This window comes from Microcaecilia unicolor, chromosome 11, assembly GCF_901765095.1.
Source record: "Microcaecilia unicolor chromosome 11, aMicUni1.1, whole genome shotgun sequence".
Lineage (NCBI taxonomy): Eukaryota > Metazoa > Chordata > Amphibia > Gymnophiona > Siphonopidae > Microcaecilia > Microcaecilia unicolor.
Genome location: NC_044041.1, coordinates 53,997,884 through 54,019,887, shown reverse-complemented (window position 1 = coordinate 54,019,887; position 22,004 = coordinate 53,997,884). Strand labels below are relative to the sequence as shown.

The 22,004-nt window shown below is 43.6% G+C and overlaps 1 protein-coding gene across 1 annotated transcript in view; it reads right to left on the bottom strand.

The window, feature by feature from the left end:
- Positions 1 to 21,737, bottom strand: part of ANKLE2 (ankyrin repeat and LEM domain containing 2) — a 99,323-nt gene extending 77,586 nt beyond the window's left edge. The window contains 1 exon segment of the mRNA XM_030220213.1: positions 20,943 to 21,737. Coding sequence (XP_030076073.1) covers positions 20,943 to 21,156 — 214 coding nt within the window. The 5' untranslated portion in view covers positions 21,157 to 21,737.
- Positions 21,738 to 22,004: the final 267 nt, after the last annotated feature.

Genomic DNA, 22,004 nt, shown 5'->3' with positions numbered 1-22,004 from the left:
CTCCCTTTCTGACTTCCCCTATTATTGCAAATATGTCACACTGAATACTTTCTAATCTTTAAAACAAAAGATAATACTGTATTAGACAAAAAGAACACAAGTAAACACAATTTTTAAATTACTACATCATTTATTTAAGGAACAAAGTTATCCAACATCCATATCACCCATGTGAAAAAAACCTAACTGTCCCCTAAACTTATAGTTGTTAAAGGAGGTGCAACCAGTTATTAATTGCAACAAAACACTTATAATTTGATAACAACCTTCCACATTGTCGTTCAGGAATCTTAGCCCACTCTTCTTAACTACTTTAACTCAGATGTCTTTGTAGGTTGTCTTATATAAACTGCTCATTTCACATTCTACCACAGCATCTCTATTGAGTTCAAATCAAGATTTTGACTAGGACAATCCAAAACTAATTTTGTTTCTCCTCAGCCATTCAGATATAGATACACACTTTTGTGTTTTGGATCGCTGTCTTACCAGTAACCTAATTATGCTGCAGCTTATGGACAGATGACTGGATATTCTTCTTAAGATTTTTCTGGTATAAGAGCAGATTCATGGTTCCTTCAATAATGGCGAGTTTTCCAGGTCCTAAGGAAGCAAAGCATCCTCACACCATCACACTACCACCATGTTTGATTGTTGGTTTGTTGTTGTTACTGTGGAATGCAGATTTGCTTTACACCAGACACAATGGGACCTGTGTTGTCCAAAGAGTTCCACTTTAGACTTGTCTGTCAATAAAGCATATCCCAAAAGGCTTGGGAATCATCTACGTGTGTTTTTGCAAATGTGAGACAAGCACCAATGTTATTCTTAGATAGTAATGGTTTTCACATTGCTACTGTCCCATGAATCCCAAAGTCAACATGGATTTAGTAAAGGGAAATCTTGCCTCACCAATCCACTACATTTCTTTGAAGGGGTGAACAAACATGTGGATAAAGGTGAGCCGGTTGATACTGTGTATCTGGATTTTCAGAAGGCATTTGATAAAGTACCTCATGAAAGACTCCAGAGGAAATTGGAGAGTCATGGGATAGGAGGTAGTGTTCTATTGTGAAAGATAGAAAACAGAGAATAGGGTTAAATGGTCAGTATTCTCAATGAAGAAGGGTAGTTAGTGGGGTTCCCCAGAGGTCTGTGCTGGGACCGCTGCTTTTTAACATATTTATAAATGACCTAGAGATGGGAGTAACTAGTGAGGTAATTAAATTTGCTGATAACACAAAGTTATTCAAAGTCGTTAAATCGCGCGGGAGGATTGTGAAAAATTACAAGAGGACCTTAAGAGACTGGGAGACTGGGTGTCTAAATGGCAATGACGTTTAATGTGAACAAGTGCAAAGTGATGCATGTGGGAAAGAGGAACCCAAATTCTACATCATGCAAGGTTCCACGTTAGGAGTCAAGGACCAAGAAAGGGATCTAGGTGTCGTTGTTGATGATACGTTAAAACCCTCTGCTCAGTGTGCTGCTGCGGCTAAAAAAGCAAATAGAATGCTAGGTGTTATTAGGAAAGGAATGGAAAACAAAAATGAGGATGTTATAATGCCTTTGTATTGCTCTGTGGTGCAACCGTACCTCGAATACTGTGTTCAATTCTGGTCTCCGCATCTCAAAAAAGATATAGTGGAATTAGAAAAGGTGCAGAGAAGGGCGACAAAAATGATAAAGGGGATGGGATGACTTCCCTATGAGGAAAGGCTAAAGTGGCTAAGGCTCTTCAGCTTGGAGAAAAGGGGCTGAGGGGAGATATGATAGAGGTCTACAAAATAATGAATGCAGTTGAACGGGTAGATGTGAAGCGTCTGATTATGCTTTCCAAAAATACTAGGACTAGGGGGCATGCGATGAAGCTACAATGTAGTAAATTTAAAACGAATCAGAGCAGTTGTTTCTTCACTCAACGTGTAATTAAACTCTGGAATTCCTTTTCAGAGAATGTGGTAAAGGCAGTTAGCTTAGCGGAGTTTAAAAAAGGTTTGGACGGCTTCCTAAAGGAAAAGTCCATAGACCATTATTTCTGGGATAAGTGGTATAAAATGTTTTGCACTTTTTGGGGATCTTGCCAGGTATTTATGACCTGGATTGGCCACTGTTGGAAACAGGATGCTGGGCTTGATGGACCTTTGGTCTTTCCCAGTATGGCAATACTTATGTACTTATGTAACACAAATCATTTTCTTCTCTACTCTAAGACAGCAGATGTACAGATTAGCAGGACCCAAAGAAGTCCAAAACAAGTGAAGTCAGAAACAACACAGTTTATACTTAATTGTTCAACCACCCTTAGGATTCACCTTTGGGTTTAAAAAGCAAAACCATGTGCATGTAAGGACTGGATAAACGAATTAAAGCAAAGTTTAAAGCAAATGCCCTTAATATGTAATACTTGATAGCAATAATGAAACAGTGTTAGAATATTCACATAACAAGAAGCCTGAGGCAACAGATTTATTTTCCACTGAACATAATTAACCTTGTATAAAATTGGTGGCTAATACTATGCTGAACTATACAATGTTGGCACATTTAGATTAATGCTAGAGAGAACTTCTGCATGAAGTCATTATTCAATACAGCTCTGTGAAATAGCAGTAATAAAAAAGGGCATTTTTATAATATACCACTGAAATCCACAAAACAAAAAGAGCAAATTCCCACATGCTATCTTTTTCTTTTAATGTAGGTATAGGAAAAAAATAAAGATTTTAAATGCTCCCAGGTTTCAACCTAATTCATGTTTAATGTAGGATATAAACGTAATAAATAAGTAAACAAATAGAAACTCCACTCTGAATGTTGAGCACCTGATTCTCATAACATGCGTGGCCCATTACCAGGAGAAAAAAAAAAATCTCTGCATGAATATAACAGTGCTAGGGTGTCCCTTTAATCAGCTCCTCCAAATGACACATTGATTACAATTTATAAACAAATTACTACTCTACCAATGAAAACTTATTCCGTTATTATACTTTGTGTACATCCGTATGCTGCACAAGTTGGTATGTTTGAAAATATAAGTGAGATTAAATAAAAATGCTACTAACAATAAAGAACAAGTGGATGCAGCAGCTCATAGGTTTGATTTGTATTGCGTGTACAGAGATGACAGCTCTGCAACGACAGGGAAACAGAGACTACCCTAACTGGCTTCAACTCCCTCCCTCCCACACCACCATCCATCCACCTGTCCTCCAGCCCTGGACGTCCTCCCTGCACATACCTCAGATAACTCTGGTGGTCTAGTGGCTTGCTTCTGGGCAGGAAAGGTCACCATGCTTTCCTGCCCCAAAGCAAGCCACTAGATCACCAGGGTAATCTGAGGTATGTGTGGGGAGGGAAAGCAAATGTCCGTTAGCTTAACGGTTCTTTGGGAACTCTGGAGGACCCGGATCCATCCCTATGGGTCCCCATGGTCCTGGAGTGGATCCCTGCAGTATCTGTGGGATTCTCACTATCCCCGTTCCCGTGCAGCTCTCTATTAGAAACTGGTTGACAGGCACCAGAGGTGGTACAGTCAATGGATTCACTTGGAGGAAGGAAACGTGGGTAGCGGAGTGCCTCAAGGATCGATTCTGTTCAATATATTTGTAAGCAACATTGCCATAGGGTTAAAAGGTAAGGTTTCTTTGCAGATGATACCAACATTTGTAATAGCGTGGACACCCCAGAGTGAGTAGAAAACATGAAAAGGGATCTGCAAAAGTTAGAATGGTCTATGTTTGGCAGTGCAAATTTAATTCAAAGAAGTGCAAAGTGATGCATTTGGGGAGTAGAAATCCAAGGGGGCTATAAATCCTAGGATGTGAGAGGCTGATATGCACAGACAGGGAGAAGGACCTTGGGGTGATTGTGTCCAAGGATCTTAAAGCAACAAAACAGTGTGACAAGTGGTGGCTGTACCCAGAAGGATGCTAGGCTGCATCAAGAGAGGTGTAACCAGAACAAGAAAGGTGTTATTTGATAGCCCTGTACAAGTTGCTGGTGAGGACCCACCTGGAGTATTAAGTTCAGTTTCACGGAGAGGGTGTTCGATGCTTGGAATGCCATCCCGAGGGAGGAGGTAGAGACAAACGGTGACGGGATTCAACATACCAGATCTCTATTTAGCAAATGGATGATATAAAGGCTGTGCTTAACACAAGACTATCTCTACTTCAGGAAGCAGGTGAAGGCTTGGCTGTTCAACCAGGCCTTTAATGGAAGAAGTAACTAACTCGTCAGTCTCTCTCTCTCTCTCTCTCTCTCTCTCTCTCACACACACACACTCGGGCATACTGCAGCAGGACATGTTTATCCACTCCTACCCTAGCTGAGATAATATTTAACCATTTCTCTGATCTCATGTGCAACTTTCTTTAAATCAATCACCTTACTTTCTAACTCTTCTTATTGTCTTACCTATCTATATGTTACATCTTTGCTTTACTCTTCACTATCAATTATAATGTTCTATTACATATTGTGTTATTTTATTTATTTTTATTTTGTTACATTTGTACCCCGCGCTTTCCCACTCATGGCAGGCTCAATGCGGCAGGCAATGGAGGGTTAAGTGACTTGCCCAGAGTCACAAGGAGTTGCCTGTGCCGGGAATCAAACTCAGTTCCTCAGTTCCCCAGGACCAAAGTCCACCACCCTAACCACTAGGCCACTCCTCCACTCCAATGTTGGCATTGTAAGTAGTATACCATGTCATACTTTGTATTGTTTTTTTTTTTTTAATTTATAGAAGTCTTTATTGAACAATGGTAAGCAAACACAACCAAAAACCATCTTTACATAATACAAATAGGTTATACAATCTCACCACCTGACCAGGTCATTTTAGTCAATGTATCAGACAAACCAGCAAACAAAGTAACAATGTCATATTAGAAGCTCTGTGTACTTCAAACTTTTATTAACATTTTCTTTTCAGTACTAAAACCCATAAACCCCCACCCCCTTCCGTCCCGATACCTCCCCCCCCCCCCCCCATAACCATACTATTTATTCTTTCAGTGCCTAGTCCTGACACTAGATACAAGCTCTTTAGAAAAGTTGTCCCAAATGGATTGCCATCTATTCATCTGTTGTTTCCGTTCAGCCAGCAACCTCTCCATCTCACAGATATATCTCAGCTTAGCAATCCACTTAGTTAGTGAAGGAGCCCCTGCCTGCTTCCAGTGGGCTGCTATAATCACCCTCGCAGCCCCCACTGCCTGCTGTACCATTATTTGTTGAGGCGGTTTTAATCCTGGCGGCTTAGCAGTGAACAAAAATAACCCAAAAGACCAAGGGATCTCACAACCCATCCACTTTTGCAGCCTTCCATGAACTGATTTCCAAAATGCTCGAATTTTTACACAGCTCCACCACACGTGTCCCATAGTTCCCCTCTGACCGCATCCTCTCCAACACAACCCCGAGGTGCTAGGGAATATTCGTTGGATACGGTCCGGTGTGAGGTACCACCTAAACAGTACCTTCACTGCGTTTTCTTTGAGTGGCACGTGCGTAGACACTCCTGCCGCCGCTCGCTCTATTCTCTCCCACTCGGTCCCCCCCAGGGTCACTCCCAGCTCCTTTTCCCATTTCATCCTATGCAGGGTATAACCAGGAGCCTGTGCTATAATATTTCGATACAGGTATCCAATCAGGCCCCGTGAAACTACAACTTTACTACATATCTCCTCCAAATTCAACCGCTCTCTCTGTATTACTTGCCTAACAGCCTTTGTGTTGAGGAAATGGTGGACCTGACGATATGCAAAACTATCCCCCTCCGCAACAGAGTATCTCTGCTGCAAGGTCGTGAACGGTAGCATGGAGTCATTTTCAATTAATTGACCCCAAGTTCTCAATCCCTCACTGTACCACCTAGTAAAGGGCCCCATGATACTCCCAGGCAGAAACAGAGGATTAAATGCTATGGGTGCCATCTGGGTCAATACACAATGTCCCCCAGGAAATAGACTGTCCCAATAATGGAAAGTGACACATATGGACGGACACACTTCCTGTCCCAGAGCCCGAAAGGCCACAGGCAACCACATGAGCGCCCCCAGCGGCCTGGACCCCAGTGAGTGCTGCTCCAAAGATATCCATTGTCTGTCAGGATATTCATGAAACCATTCGATAGCGGCCTTCCCCTGAGCAGCCCTGTAGTACCAATTGAGATTTGGAACCCCCAGCCCTCCCTTTTTCCTACTTTGGTAAAGAAGCTGACGCGCCAAGCGTGGTCGCTTGCCTGCCCAGACGAATCGCACTATAGAGTCTTGTAAAGAGGCAAGAAATCATCTGGGCATTAACACAGGCAGCGCTTGAAATAAATATAACAGCCTGGGCAGCACGTTCATTTTAACTACGGCTATCCTACCAAACCAGGAAAACTCTTGTGCCCCCCATCTTTCCAGGTCTGCCTTTATGGTATTACCCAACCCCTTGTAGTTAGCCACAAATAACTCAGAGAGGTCCGAGGTTATATTTACCCCTAAATATCTAATCCTCTTAGTAGCCCATCTAAAGGAAAACGTTGCTTTCAGGGAATCCACTTCCTCCGCCAAGAGTGTAACATTAAGGGCCTCGGACTTTGTCATGTTGACTTTAAACCCCGACACAGCAGCATATTCTTCTATAAGACGCATAAGAATAGGGAAAGTAGTCAACGGACGAGAAACGTAAAGCAGGATGTCGTCTGCAAAAAGGGCCAACTTATGCAAGGTATCAGCTATTCGAACCCCTGAGATGCCCGATTCCAACCTCATCTTTGAGGCAAATGGCTCCATGACTAGGGCAAACAAGAGCGGTGACAAGGGGCATCCCTGCCTAGTCCCCCTATGTAACATAAACAACTCTGAGTTACTCCCATTGACTCGTATACATGCCTTAGGAGCATCATAAAATGCCTGGATCCACCTCCTAAACTGATGCCCAAACCCCATTACCTCCAACACTTTATACATGAATGGCCAGTGGACTCTGTCGAAAGCCTTCTCAGCGTCCAAGCTAAGAAGGCACAAAGGTTTCCGACTTCTTTTTGCCAAAAACATAAGATCTAATGTACGCCGAATATTATCCATAGCTTTACGATGAGCCACGAATCCCACCTGATCTGGGTGAATGAGCGTCGGCAGCACGGGCGCAAGTCTATTCGCCAGCACCTTTGCCAGTATTTTGACATCTGCATTCAACACCGAGATGGGCCTATAAGAGCCACACTCAGCTAGGTCTTTCTCTGGTTTAGGCAGCACCGCGATCCAGGCCTCCATCATAGATGGGGGTAATTTCTCCCCACCTCCCACTTGGTTGAAAAGGTCAGCAAGTAATGGCGCCAAATCAGGGGCAAACTTTTTATAAAATTCGTTAGGGAGTCCATCCAACCCTGGAGATTTGCCAGCTGGCAAACCTTTAATAGCCTCTTGCACCTCAATTGGAGTGACTGGCTCATCTAACAGTTCCCGATGTCCTTGAGCGAGGGAGGAAAGCTCACCATCTGCCAAATATGAGTCAATAGATTCCAAAGAAGGGGCAATCTCCTGAGCATATAATTCTTTATAATATTCCATAAAGCGTTTACGGATCTGCACTGATGTTGATAACATTGTGCCTCTATCATCACGCACTTGCTTTACCGTACGATCCACCTTTTGTCTACGTAGCTTTATAGCAAGAAGACGGCCTGCCTTATTAGAGAATTCATAGGCTCCCACCCTGCGCCTATCCTGCACCCATCCAAGTTGTTCCGAATATATAGAGTCCAGCATCGTCCGCTCTTCTCGCAGCTGTTGTAAAACCTGAGGGGACCTCTGCGCCTTATGCTGCCCCTCCAGTTGTTGTATACGCTCCAGACAGCGTGCTATTTGTAACCTACGCACTTTAGAACGCTTACTGGCGAGTTTTAAAAAATAACCCCTTGATACCGCCTTCATGGCGTCCCATACTACGGCTTGCGAGGGCACAGAGTCTATATTAAGCTCCAAGTACTCCTTCAACATTTCTCGATAGCCTACCCCCACCTTTGGCTCCTGCAGTAGGCTAGTGTTCAAGGCCCATCTCCTATCTTTGCTTTCGGCCCGTATACTTGGCAAGGATACCCACACTGGAGCATGATCGGAAATAGTCGCACTGCCCAACCCCGCGGTCGGCTCCCTTTCTGCCAACGCAACATCCACAAATATATAGTCTATACGCGAATATGAATCATGAACACCCGAGTGAAATGTATAGTCCCTCTCCTCCATATGTGTCAGTCTCCATATGTCCAAGGTTCCCAAGGAATGTACCAAAGATTCAAGAGCTAATGTCTCTTTTTTCCCCCCTTCAGATTTGGCATTTCCAGAACGATCCAAGATAGGATTCATAATTGCATTAAAGTCACCCCCAAGTATTAGAGAGCCCCTTACAAACCCTGCCAATGAGTTCTTTACCTTAGCAAAAAACTCTACCTGCCCACTGTTGGGAGCATACACAGAAGCTATCGTCAAGTCCACCTGCTGAATTTGAACATGCATAAAGATAAAACGCCCTCCCGGATCTTTCTTAACTTGTAGTACCTGCGCCCCCACTGATGAGTGTATCATGATCGCCACTCCACATGTTTTTGAAGCTGCCATGGAAGCACAGTAGACCCCAGGGTAACCCGAGCAGGACAGAAGCCTTTCATACTTGCGGTTGAGGTGTGTCTCCTGCAAGAGAACCACGTGCGGCTGGAGCTGCTGCAACTCTTTATATAGCTTTTGCCGCTTTTGAGGCATATTTAGGCCCTTCACATTATATGATAATACTTTTAAGTCCATACTCATCATCTATTGTGGCTAGTACTTGTATCCTGAATATGTTGCATTAATTCACCAGTCCTGGCAACTATGTTTCCCGTAACCAGCATCGGACCTACCCCTTGCACCCTATATCTTCTGTCCCGCTCCCACCTCTGATCTCTCTTCCTTGTCCCCTCCCTCTGCCCCCCCTCCAATAGAGAACCCCTTGAAACCCTCCCCCCTCCCCCCTCCCCTTCCTCCCCCCCTGTCATCAACCCACCAGTCAGTGTCAGCTGTCACTGAATGGGATTACAGAGAAAGCAAGCCACAGACCCGAAAAGCTACCCTTCACCCCTCCCCCGCAACAGTCCCACACCCCAACTTTAATATACATTTAGCAAATTCTATCAATTCACCCACTACCCATCCATCATATCAAATTATGTTACCATCTGAGCATAAACCAGCGTCCAGACTGAAGAGCATGTCCCAAAGCATTCGAACTGAATTTTACAGCAGACTCGTGCTAAACACCTCAGTCACGTTACTTAGGAGCCTTCTGCCCAACTCTCTTCCATTTCTGTAGTTTTGCTTTCGTGGACGATGCCATCTCCGTTGGTGGGGTCGCCACGCTAGTCAGACCCGCTTCATGAAGGCTCTTCCATGCATCCGCTACCCGGCGAAACCGGAGCTGTTTACCTTTTAGTTCAAAGCATACCGCAAAAGGGAAACTCCAGCGATATGCAACCTTCTCCTTCTGCAGAATCTCCAGGACTGGTTTCATTGCCCTTCTCTGGGCCAAAGTATATAACGATAAGTCCTGGAAGACAGTTACTCGCGAATCTTTGTATTCCAATGTATTGTTTTGGCGTGCCCGTTGCCAGATTCGGTCCTTGAAGGTGTATGACGCGAAGCGCACCACTATGTCTCGCGGCCGATTTCCCACTGCTTTACCCAGAGAGCGGTGCGCTCGCTCGATCATCATTTCAGCAGAAGCACAGGTCTCACCCAGAATTTGTTCGCATAAGGTGCGTATAACAACCGGGACGTCCTCTCCGCCGCTGCTCTCCGGTACCCCACGAAATCTCAGGTTTTGCCGACGACCCCGATTCTCGAGGTCGTCCATTTTATATTGTAAATCCTCGGCTTGCTCCGTTAACTGAGAAATGCGCGATTCCATCGCCGCACTTGTTTCAGCCTGCTCCTCCGTTCGCTCCTCCAGGGCCTCCACGCGGCCACCCAGCTCCCGTAAGTCAATGCTGATGGCGTCCACATGTTCCAAGATCTCCTGACGGGAAGCCTTAATTTCTTCCCGTATCGCTTCTAGGCATCTCGTTAAATCTTTAGAGTTTGATTTCTTTTTTTGTGTTAAGCTTCGTTGGTCCACTTGAGAGGACGCTGTATCTGAATCGGACGATCTTCGTGGCTCTGGGGACGCATGGCGGGACAGGCCCTTCGCCAACTGCCGAGTAGAATGCCTCTCCCCCTCTCGGTGTTGCTGCCCCGATAATTTACTCATCGTGATCAGCAAAGCTCACTCTCTTCTGCCAATCGAGGAAACGGCAATATTAGAGTGGATGGGCACGGATGGTGGCTCAATGGTGCGGGAAAGTGCAGGAGCTAGATGTTCAGGCAGCCATCTAGCCTCGTGACGTCACTTCCTCCCACTTTGTATTGTTTTTGAATATTTTACTGCTGTAATTGTCTGTTGCTCATGTTTGATCTATTCTTACTGTACACTGCCTCGAGTGAATTCCATCAAAAAGGCGGTAAATAAATCCTAATAATAAATAAATAATAATAATAATAATAATAATAAAAAAAACTTAAATGGCTGCATGTGTGTGGATGTGAGTGATGCTTGCATGGTGACTCCAGCTGTCAAGAACTAAGGCCGGTGCTGGGCAGACTTTGTAGGTCTGTGTTCTGTATATGGCAATCTACTTTATGATAGGTTGGAAAGGGCTTCAACAGCAACTTCAGTAGCCAGAACTGAGGACAGTGCTGGGCAGACTTATGATCTGAGTCCCGCAAAAGACAAGACGGATTTGGATAGGCTGGAGTGGGCTTTGATGGCAACTCCAGTATCTGGAACATAAGGACAGAGCCGGGCAAACTTCGACAGTCTATATTCCAGAAACACCAAAGACAGACCGTGATCAAGTATATAGTATGTTCACTGTTGATTTAATCATGAATTGATAATGTGTGACTATTGGGCAGACTGGATGGACCGTTCAGGTTTTTATCTGCTGTCACTTAATATGTAACTATTTTCTACCTATTATCAAAACTAAAGAACCCTAGACACCCTGTTGTTTCTAGCATCACCACCATCGCAGTAGAACTCCACCTTCAGACCCTCTGCTAGCAATACTCCCTACTACCTTCTTCACATCACTTTCCTGGGGAAACACCATTCTATTGGCCATCTCCCAGAGAATACCATCCTAGCAACCACAGATGGGGGGTATTTCCCTTTTCAGAAATATCCCTCAATGAAGACAGACTACAAGCTATCTGGAACATCACCCCAGATGCTGCTAGAGCTGATCTGGCCACATTGTCCCCACACACAACTATTTGAAATCTGAAGAGGACCTGTACTTGAAATGCATATTATATATAAGTACTTATTTTTTGTACCTGGGGCACTAGAGGGTTAAGTGACTTGCACAGAGTCAAAAGCAGCTGTAGTGGAAATCAAACTCACTGGACCCACTCAAACTTCTGAAGAAATTCCATCAAGAATTTTAACAAGCTCCATCCATCATCAAATTATGCAATTATCAACGGACACATAAGAACCACATTCTACTGGAAACCTGACTGCCACACAAATCTACATACTTCCATCTTTCATCCACCACTAGGCCCACTGTCTATAGGTATGCCCTGAATTTGTTCTGACTTCTAAGAGAAATTCCCATCTAGAGAGACTCCCATCTGGAGAAACAACAAATATGTTTTGAGATTACATTACCCACCCAATGAAATGAGAAAGCAGATCAACAGAGCCAAATAATCTTCTACCAGGACCATCCCAAGAGAACAGAATGCCTTTGGGTAGTCACCCATAATCCCAGCTAAACCAGTACAACATTAAAACCATTGTCCAGCCCACCCTGGACAATGATGCCACTCACAGATCTTGGGTGGCAGCCCTATCCTGGCATACAGACAGCCCCCTACCCTCAAATGGATACTCACCAGTACCACAAACTGAACAACACAGACATCCACTCAGGAACTAGAACCTACCAGAAGTCCAGATGTCAATTCTGTCCCCACAGTCACCCAGGCAACACTATCACAGAAACCAACATCATCAACTACAACACCTGGGGCTCATTCACCTGCTCTTCCTCCAATGTAATATATGCCATCTTCTGCCAGCAATGTCTCTCATTTGTCTACATAGGTCAAGCCTAAGAAAAGAATATATGAACACAAATCTAACATTAGAAATGGCAACACCAGTAGGAGAACATTTGAACCTTCCAGCACACTATCTGACCTTAATGTCATATTCTTATGCAGGAACTTCAATTCAAACTGCTGAACTGGAAATCACCAAAAAGCTTCACATCATAAGAACATAAGCGTTGCCATACTGGGACAGACTGAAGGTCCAGCCAGCCCAAAAGAGTAAAACAGATTTTAAGCTGCTTACCCTAGAAATAAGCAGTGGATTTTTCCAAGTACATCTTAATAATGGAAGAAGGAACCGTCTGAAAATAACAAGAAACAGCATAAGGAGTGTCAAAGCAAATGCAAGGCGCAGATTAAGAAGGCCAAGAGGGAGTATGAAAAAAAGATAGCATTAGAGGCAAAAAAACATAGTAAAAATTTTTTTCGGTATATTAAAAGCAGGAAGCTGGCAAAAGAATCGGTTGGGCCGCTGGATGACCGAGGGGTAAAAGGGGCGATCAAGGAAGACAAAGACGTAGCGGAGAGACTGAATGAATTCTTTGCTTCGGTCTTCACCGAGGAAGATTTGGGTGGGATACCGGTGTCGGAAATGGTATTTCAAGCGGACGAGTCGGAGAAACTTACTGACTTCACGGTAAACCTGGAGGACGTAATGGGGCAGTTCGGCAAACTGAAGAGTAGCAAATCTCCTGGACCGGATGGTATTCATCCTAGAGTACTGATAGAACTGAAAAACGAGCTTGCGGAGCTACTGCTAGTGATATGCAACTTATCCTTAAAATCGAGCGTGGTACCGGAAGATTGGAAGGTGGCCAATGTAACGCCCATTTTTAAAAAAGGCTCCAGGGGAGATCCGGGAAATTATAGACCGGTGAGTCTGACGTCGGTGCCGGGGAAAATGGTAGAGGCTATTATTAAAAACAAAATTACAGAGCACATCCGAGGACATGGATTACTGAGACCAAGTCAGCATGGCTTTTGTGTGGGGAAATCTTGCCTGACCAATTTACTTCAATTCTTTGAAGGAGTGAACAAACATGTGGACAAAGGGGAGTCGGTTGATATTGTGTATCTGGATTTTCAAAAGGCGTTTGACAAGGTACCTCATGAAAGGCTACAGAGGAAATTGGAGGGTCATGGGATAGGAGGAAATGTCCTATTGTGGATTAAAAACTGGTTGAAGGATAGGAAGCAGAGAGTGGGGTTAAATGGGCAGTATTCACAATGGAGAAGGGTAGTTAGTGGGGTTCCTCAGGGGTCCGTGCTAGGACCGCTGCTTTTTAATATATTTATAAATGATTTAGAGATGGGAGTAACTAGCGAGGTAATTAAATTTGCTGATGACACAAAGTTATTCAAAGTCGTTAAATCGCGACAGGATTGTGAAAAATTACAAGAGGACCTTACGAGACTGGGAGACTGGGCGGCTAAATGGCAGATGATGTTTAATGTGAGCAAGTGCAAGGTGATGCATGTGGGAAAAAAGAACCCGAATTATAGCTACGTCATGCAAGGTTCCACGTTAGGAGTTACGGACCAAGAAAGGGATCTGGGTGTCGTCGTCGATAACACACTGAAACCTTCTGCTCAGTGTGCTGCTGCGGCTAAAAAAGCAAATAGAATGTTGGGTATTATTAGGAAAGGTATGGAAAACAGGTGTGAGGATGTTATAATGCCGTTGTATCGCTCCATGGTGCGACCGCACCTTGAGTATTGTGTTCAATTCTGGTCGCCGCATCTCAAGAAAGATATAGTAGAATTGGAAAAGGTGCAGCGAAGGGCGACTAAAATGATAGCGGGGATGGGACGACTTCCCTATGAAGAAAGACTAAGGAGGCTAGGGCTATACAGCTTGGAGAAGAGACGGCTGAGGGGAGACATGATAGAGGTATATAAAATAATGAGTGGAGTGGAACAAGTGGATGTGAAGCGTCTGTTCACGCTTTCCAAAAATACTAGGACTAGGGGGCATGCGATGAAACTACAGTGTAGTAAATTTAAAACAAATCAGAGAAAATGTTTCTTCACCCAACGTGTAATTAAACTCTGGAATTCGTTGCCGGAGAAAGTGGTGAAGGCGGTTAGCTTAGCAGAGTTTAAAAAGGGGTTGGACGGATTCCTAAAGGACAAGTCCATAAACCGCTACTAAATGGACTTGGAAAAATCCAAAATTCCAGGAATAACATGTATAGAATGTTTGTACGTTTGGGAAGCTTGCCAGGTGCCCTTGGCCTGGATTGGCAGCTGTCGTGGACAGGATGCTGGGCTCGATGGACCCTTGGTCTTTTCCCAGTATGGCATTACTTATGTACTTATGGTTTATGGACTTTTCTTTAAGAAATTATTCAACCCATTACACTAGGCTGCAACAGGAACAATAGATTCATAGCTTACTACAGGTGTGAATGGGCTTGAATGAGAAAAAAAAAACAGAGGATGGCCACAAAGTAGTCATCATAGTTGTCAGCTAACTGAACTATGCTAACATCGCTCATTTCCACACCTTGCCCTACAATTTACCCACCTCCTTAACTACACTTTATGCATCTGAAAAAGCATACTCTGGTCCTCAAAAGTGTATACCTCACAAATTGATTAGTTTATTTATTTGCTACATTTGTATCCCACATTTTCCCACCTATTTGCAGGCTCAATGTGGCTTACATAGTACCGGAGAGGCGTTTGCAAACTCCGGTGAGAACAAATACAAAGTAATGTTATGGTAAGATAAAGTTCATGTGGCATGGCCACATTGGGGAAACGTACATCGTAAGAGTTGAGTATTGTCCATTACGTACTTTAGTTTTGTTGTGTTGCGGGGATCAGGCATTTACGTTGGATCGGTGGGGTATGCCTTTTTGAACAGGTTAGTTTTTAGTGATTTCCGGAAGTTTAGGTGGTCGTACGTCGTTTTCAAGGCTTTTGGTAGTGCGTTCCATAATTGTGTACTTATGTAGGAAAAGCTGGATGCATAAGTTGATTTGTATTTAAGTCTTTTGCAGCTTGGGTAGTGCAGATTTAGATATGATCGTGTTGACAATGTGTTTCTAGTTGGTAAGTCGATCAAGTCTGTCATGTATCCCGGGGCTTCACTGTAGATAATTTTGTGGACCAGGGTACAGATTTTGAAGGCAATGCGTTCTTTGGTTGGGAGCCAGTGTAGTTTTTCGCGGAGGGGTTTTGCGCTTTCAAATCGCATTTTTCCGAATATAAGCCTAGCTGCCATGTTTTGAGCGGTCTGGAGTTTCTTTAGTTTGTTCTTTGCATCCTGCATAAACTCCATTGCAGAAAGGCAATGTGCAGGTCAATGATTAGAGGTGGGAGGGGGGTGGGAATTTGGGAAGGATGGAAAAGTTGTGAGTAATTTTCTTTTGCACTTGCGTGAGAATTTGGTGGAATGAGAGTTACAAATGTTTACATGTTTATAGAAGGTTAAGTTGTAATCTGTTACTATGGATAGTTTGTACTTGATTTGCAACAGTGTACATTCCATTATCTTTGACTCACGAATAAACAGAAATTAAAATAAATAAACTCCATTGCAGTAGTCAACGTGGCTTAGCACCATTGATTGTATCAGGTTGTGGAATGTATCCCTTGGGAAGAATTGTTTCAGGTGTTTGAGTTTCCACATTGAGTGGAACAGTTTCTTTGTTGTAGATGCCGTTTGGCTCTCTAGTGTTAAGTTGTGGTCTATTGTAACTCCGAGGATTTTCAGGCTGTCTGATATAGGAAGGGTGTAGTCTGGGGTGTTGATGTTTGTGGGGTTGTCCGCGCTGTGTTGGGATGAGAGGATGAGACAGTGAGTTTTTTCTTTGTTGAGTTTTAGTTGAAATGCATTTGCCCATGAGTCCATGATGTTCAGGCTGAGCTTGATTTCGTTGGTGATTTCTGTCAGATTGGTATTGTATGGAATGTGTATTAGGACATTGTCTGCATATATGGAAGGGTTAATACCTTGGTTGGATAAGGACTTGGCTAGTGGGGTCATCATTAGGTTGAAAAGGATCGGTGATAGAGGTGATCCTTGTGGTACTCCACAGTCTGCTTTCCATGGTGGTGATATGCTTGAGTTTGATTTTACTTGGTAGGTTCTTGTGCTTAGGAAGCCCTTAATCCAGATGAGTATGTTTCCACCAATCCCGAATTTATCTAGTAATCTTATTAATATGTTGTGGTTTACTATGTCGAATGCACTGGACATATTGAATTGGAGGAGAAGGATGTTTTTGCCTATTGCTATTTCCTGTTTGAATTTGGCTAGGAGAGTGATTAATACTGTTTCAGTACTGTGGAGGGGGCGAAACCCTAACTGTGATTCGTGTAGTATTGAGTGTTTGTTTATGTAATTTGTAAGTTTATTTATTTGTTGCATTTGTATCCTACATTTTCCCACCTATTTGCAGGCTCAATGTGGCTTACATTATGCCATAATGGCGACTGCCATTTCCGTATTGAGAAATACAAAGTGGTATTGCATTAGAGTTCATAAATGGTAGAGTAGATTACAAAGTGGTATTGCATTAAAGTTCATAATGGTAGGGTAAATTATAGAGTAAGTTAGACAATCAAATATAGAAAGTTAATTTCCGGCATGAGAAATAAAGTGGTAGTGCGTAACGCATAGCGTTCATTAGTGACAACATAAATGAAGCAGTCAAGTGTAGAGAGTTCAGTTTTGTCTAGTTTTGGTAGAGTTTCGTTGTCTAGCATTTAGGATGGATCATTGTGGTATGCCTTTTTGAACAGGTTGGTTTTCAGTAGTTTTTGGAAGATTGTTAGGTTGTGCATTGTTTTTATCACATTTGGTAGTGCGTTCCATAGTTGCGCGCTTACGTAGGAGAAGCTGGATGCATATGTTGATTTATATTTAAGTCCTTTGCAGCTGGGATAGTGGAGATTCAAGAATGTGCGTGATGACCTTTTTGTGTTCCTGGTCGGTAGGTCTATGAGGTCTGACATATAGACCGGGGCCTCACCGTGAACGATTTTATGGACCAGGGTGCAAACTTTGAACGCAATTCGTTCTTTTAGTGGGAGCCAATGTAGTTTTTCTGTTAGGGGTTTGGCGCTTTTGTTTGTTTGGTTACCATGCTTTCCATCAGTTTGACTGCCAGTGGGATCGATGCTACTGGACGGTAGTTGTGATTTCATTTGTTTTTTTCTTGGTATCTTTTGGTATTGGCGTGAGTAGAATATTGCCATTTTCCTTAGGGAAGAGACCTTGCTAGAGCATGTAATTTAGGTGGGATGTGAGGTCTCCTAAGAAGCAGTTAGGGGCGGATTTCATTAGGTAGCTGGGAGAACCTGCTGATCGCCTAGGTGACTGTTTCGACGGTAAGGGGGGCGAAGTTTAACCAAGTCCAGCCAGGTATTCCCCAGTGGTTGGGGCCAGCTCATTAAGGAAGTTTTCGATGTCAGTGGTGTTCTGAGGTAGCATGTTGCGTAGGTTTATGATTTTTTTCACTGAAATACTTTGCAAGTTCATCTGCAAAAGGGATGTCTGTGTTCATTGTAGTGACTTGGTTGGTGTCTAGGAGCTTGTTCACCAGTTGGTATAGTTTCCTTGAGTCTTTGTAATCTGTCCCTATTTCAGTTTTATAGAAAGATCTTTTGGTCTGTCTTATTGCGTATTTGTATTTTCTTTGTATTTGTTTCCATGTGTTAAGTGTATGCTCATCTTTTGTTTTCCTCCATGCTCGTTCGAGTTTCCTGGTGTGTGTTTTTAGTTTTTTCAAATCATTGTTGAACCATTGTATCGATTTGCGTTTACGTGAGGTTCTAGTTCGTAAGGGTGTTATTTTGTCTAGTATGCTTTTGCATCTTTTATCCCATTCTATGAGGTAGTTAATGGAGTCAGTTTGTATAGACCATTCGTTATTGTATATCAGTTGCCAGAATGTTTTCGTGTCTACTTGACCTCTTGTGCTGTAGGTTGTGTGTTCTTGTGTTCGTTGTGAACCCTTCTTCCACCAGTGTAGGGACAGGTTTAGTTTGTAATGGTCGGACCATGGTGTTTCTGTCCATTTGATATCAGTTATTGTTAAGTTTTGGTCTGTTGAAAGTTTGTATGAGATGAGATCGAGTGTGTGCCCTTTTTCGTGGGTTGCTTGCATTTGTGGCCATTTGAGATCCCATAAGCGGAGGAATTCCTTGCATTCACGTGCGCTGGCTGAGCCTGGATCTTCCAAGTGAAGGTTGATGTCTCCTAATACTAGTATTTTGGAGTTGGTTGCACATGTGCTTGAGATGAAGTCCATGAAGTTAGCCTGGCCTTCGTTCCAGTTGCCTGGAGGTCTGTAAAACAGGACACAGTTCAGGTGATCGTGTAGGGTTTTGTTGTGGATTCTAATTGAGGCAATTTCTAGTTGAGGTGTTATGGACTTGGCAGTGGTTTCGGTGGTGAAATAGGATTGATAGATTAGTGCTATGCCTCCACCTCTTTTTTCTTTCCTGGTCCAGTGTGTGATTTTGTATCCTGGGGGGCAAAGGTCTAGGATTATAGGGTCCTTTGGGTCATGGATCCAGGTTTCGTTGATGAAGAGTAGGTCAAGGTTTTCTGACATGATCCAGTCTGTTAGCATTGCTGTGTTTGGTGATGTGTGGACTTTTAATAGTTGACATTTCTTTATTATAGTGGGTTTGTTTGGACCCTTCTTTCTCTTCTGTTGTGATTGTCTGAATGTTAGTGTTCTTCTTTTGTTCAAGTTGTTACCGGTTTGATGCGGTGTGGTGTGTCTGATTAATCTTTGATGATTGCGTAGTATGGGTATGATATTACTTTCTGCAAGTGGGGTGGTCAGTGTTAGGGAGTAGATTATTAGGAGTAATTTGGGGGTATTCATTTTGGTTTCTATTCCCTGTGGCTACTACTAAGACCGTGTTCTGATGATTGGATGCGTGATAGGATTTTATTCTTGGTTTGGAATCTGGTGGTCTAATCTTGTGTGTAAGTTTAGCTAGCACTTCATCTGCAGAGATCAGTATTGGGTTTGGTTTCAGTGATAAGTTAAAGAGAAGGGGAGCTGGGGGGGGGGGGGCAGTAGCTCTGAATCAGGGTCCTCATTTGATCTGTCTCACAGCAACTGATGTTTCACACCCTCCTAGCCCAGGGATGCTCCAGCTCCTTTCTAGTTTTGTCTGGAGACAGAGGGGAGGCACAGGGAGGGGGGCAATGCAGAGTACTTTCAAGGTTGTTAACAGGGAGGTGTCACAATATCTGGCTGGCTGGCTGTCTTTGATTGTTGGCCAGTTGGCTCAGAGGGAGAGGTTGTTCATGGTCAGGGAAAGGTATTTGGAAGACAATGGTAGGGTACTTAGCTTTATTGCGCTTTGGAATGTGTTAGGCAGGGAATGCTAGCACTTGACTACTGGTTTTAGCCTTTACAGGATCTTTCACAGTCATGTTGAAGTACCACCTGCCTATTATTTTAATACTTATATGTAGCAATCTAAAGTCTAGTATATGCAAGAAACAACTTTAAAAAACAAAACTCATCATGCTTACAGATTTCTGACGCTGAAATTAAAGTGTCTTAAATTAACTGGGCTGTTACAACACACAGGCTAGTAATCTAATATTCCCCCCTCCCCTTCCTCATGACAACCAGGTCTGCCTCCAACAACACTGAGCTGATTTATAGAAATCGTTATCTATAAGCTAACAAGGGGACACTGAGATGAAACCAACGTGAATAGATTTAATAAAAGCAGAGCTCCTAAATTTAGGATCCTAAGTGCCTAGATATGTCCCCTATTTTCAACCAAACACAAGATCCTACATTTTCAGCTAAAAATTCAGCAATTTAACTGGGCAGAGGAGAGACTTCGCGCCTTCTGTCTCGCTGCACCCTACGCCTGGAATAAACTTCCTGAGCCCCTACGTCTTGCCCCATTCTTGGCCACCTTTAAATCTAGACTGAAAGCCCACCTCTTTAACATTGCTTATGACTCATAACCACTTGTAACCACTCGCCTCCACCTACCCTTCTCTCCTCCTTCCTGTACACATTAATTGATTTGATTACTTTATTTTTTGTCTATTAGATTGTAAGCTCTTTGAGCAGGGACTGTTTTTCTTCTATGTTTGTGCAGCGCTGCGTACGCCTTGTAGCGCTATAGAAATGCTAAATAGTAGTAGTAGTAATAGATATAGATATGAAAAGCAGCTGTAATATCCTTTGAGCAACACAGCTGTACAAAACCATGCCCTTCTTCTAAAACCAGAAAAGTATTCCATTATTTATTTCTGCACTATAACTTCTAGCATTCTTATTGGTGGCAGAAAACTGGAATCTTTGCATTTAATAACACCTTTTATTCTCTCATTCTGTCCTGACTGGAGAAGCGAAGTGTTAGCTCCTTAAATCCAGTGGAAACACGTATGACATTAGTCTTTTCTTTTCCTTCCACTCTTCATTAGCGCAGAATAAAAATTATCCAGAGATGGTGTGGTACACGAGTTTTCCAGAGACCTGATCATACCAGAGGAAGACACCAGAGTGACCTGGAAACCTCCTACACAACCACATCTTCGGAAAATTCTTATCTCGGTTCAATAGAGGCCAGTGTCCAATACCCAGACCCCCGCAATCATATGGCTCCCCAAACAATTCCCAGCCGGCCACCGTCAAAGTGACATCATGACATTTCGGGGGGGGGGGGGGTGCCCAACAGTGTCACAAAGCAGGGTAGTAATCTTTCACACAAGTTATCTCGAGGGGCACAACAGATCGGGGGCGCTCTCACCTCGGAGTCCAGCCGGCTCCGGGCTAGAGGAGGCCCAGCTCGTCTCCTCGCGCCACGGCAACCGCGTGGCGCTTCCCTCGTCGGTATGATGGTGGTGGTGACGACGGCGGCGGATAAGCAGCCAGCCAAGCAAGGTGAACAGCAGGCAGCTGAGCAGACAGTACAGGACAGTGGCGTGCCAGCCGGCCAGGAACAGCCCCTCAGCAGCCCACATCACTCCCGGCCGCCACACACACACAGACAGCAGAATACGCCCCACGGTACTACCTCAGCCGCTAAGAGAAGGAGCCGCCCGCTTTCGCACGCATTTCAGACGCGCCGGCAGCTAGCCAGGACCCCGCCGATGGGACTGCCCGTCCACTGCCTGAGCATGGATGGGAGAAGAGAGCAAGGAGCTTCGATCTCCTTGGAAGGGGAAAAAGGAGAAAAGACGCTGCGGCTTGTGGCATTGCTTGAGCACTGAGGGAGAGGCGGCTTTTCGGCGTGGTTTTTTTCCCACATTTTCTTTTATCATCGCTGCAGAAAGTATGTTCACACAAATTTCGGGATACCGATGCTTCAGTTTAGCTTCCAAGTATTTGGTAGTGTATTAAACCTGTATTGATATGATTCATGTAACTATTTATAAAGGTCTAATTTGAGACTTTTGAGTTCTACTATGCGCTATTTCAATCTGCCACAACTGGCTCTCTCCCAAGTTTCTGTTTTCTATTAGGGACTTCTAACATAAATATTATTTTTTAAAAATTTAACATCAATAGATAATTGTGATTGTTGTGTTATTCCTTATGTGGAAATAAAGTCAACAACCAAGTTGTAGGTAATACATTAAGGGGCCCTTTTACTAAGCTGTGGTAAAAAGTGGCCTGTGCTAGTTTTGGCACATGAAATTGGCATACGCAGGGCCACTCTTTAGCATGGCGGGGAAAAGGCCTTTTTTTTTTTTAATGGAGCAGTAAATGGCCATATGCTGATATTGAAATCATTGTGCAGCTATTTTTATTTATTGAATTTTTATCTCCCATTTTCCCACCTATTTGCAGGCTCAATGTGGCTTACAGA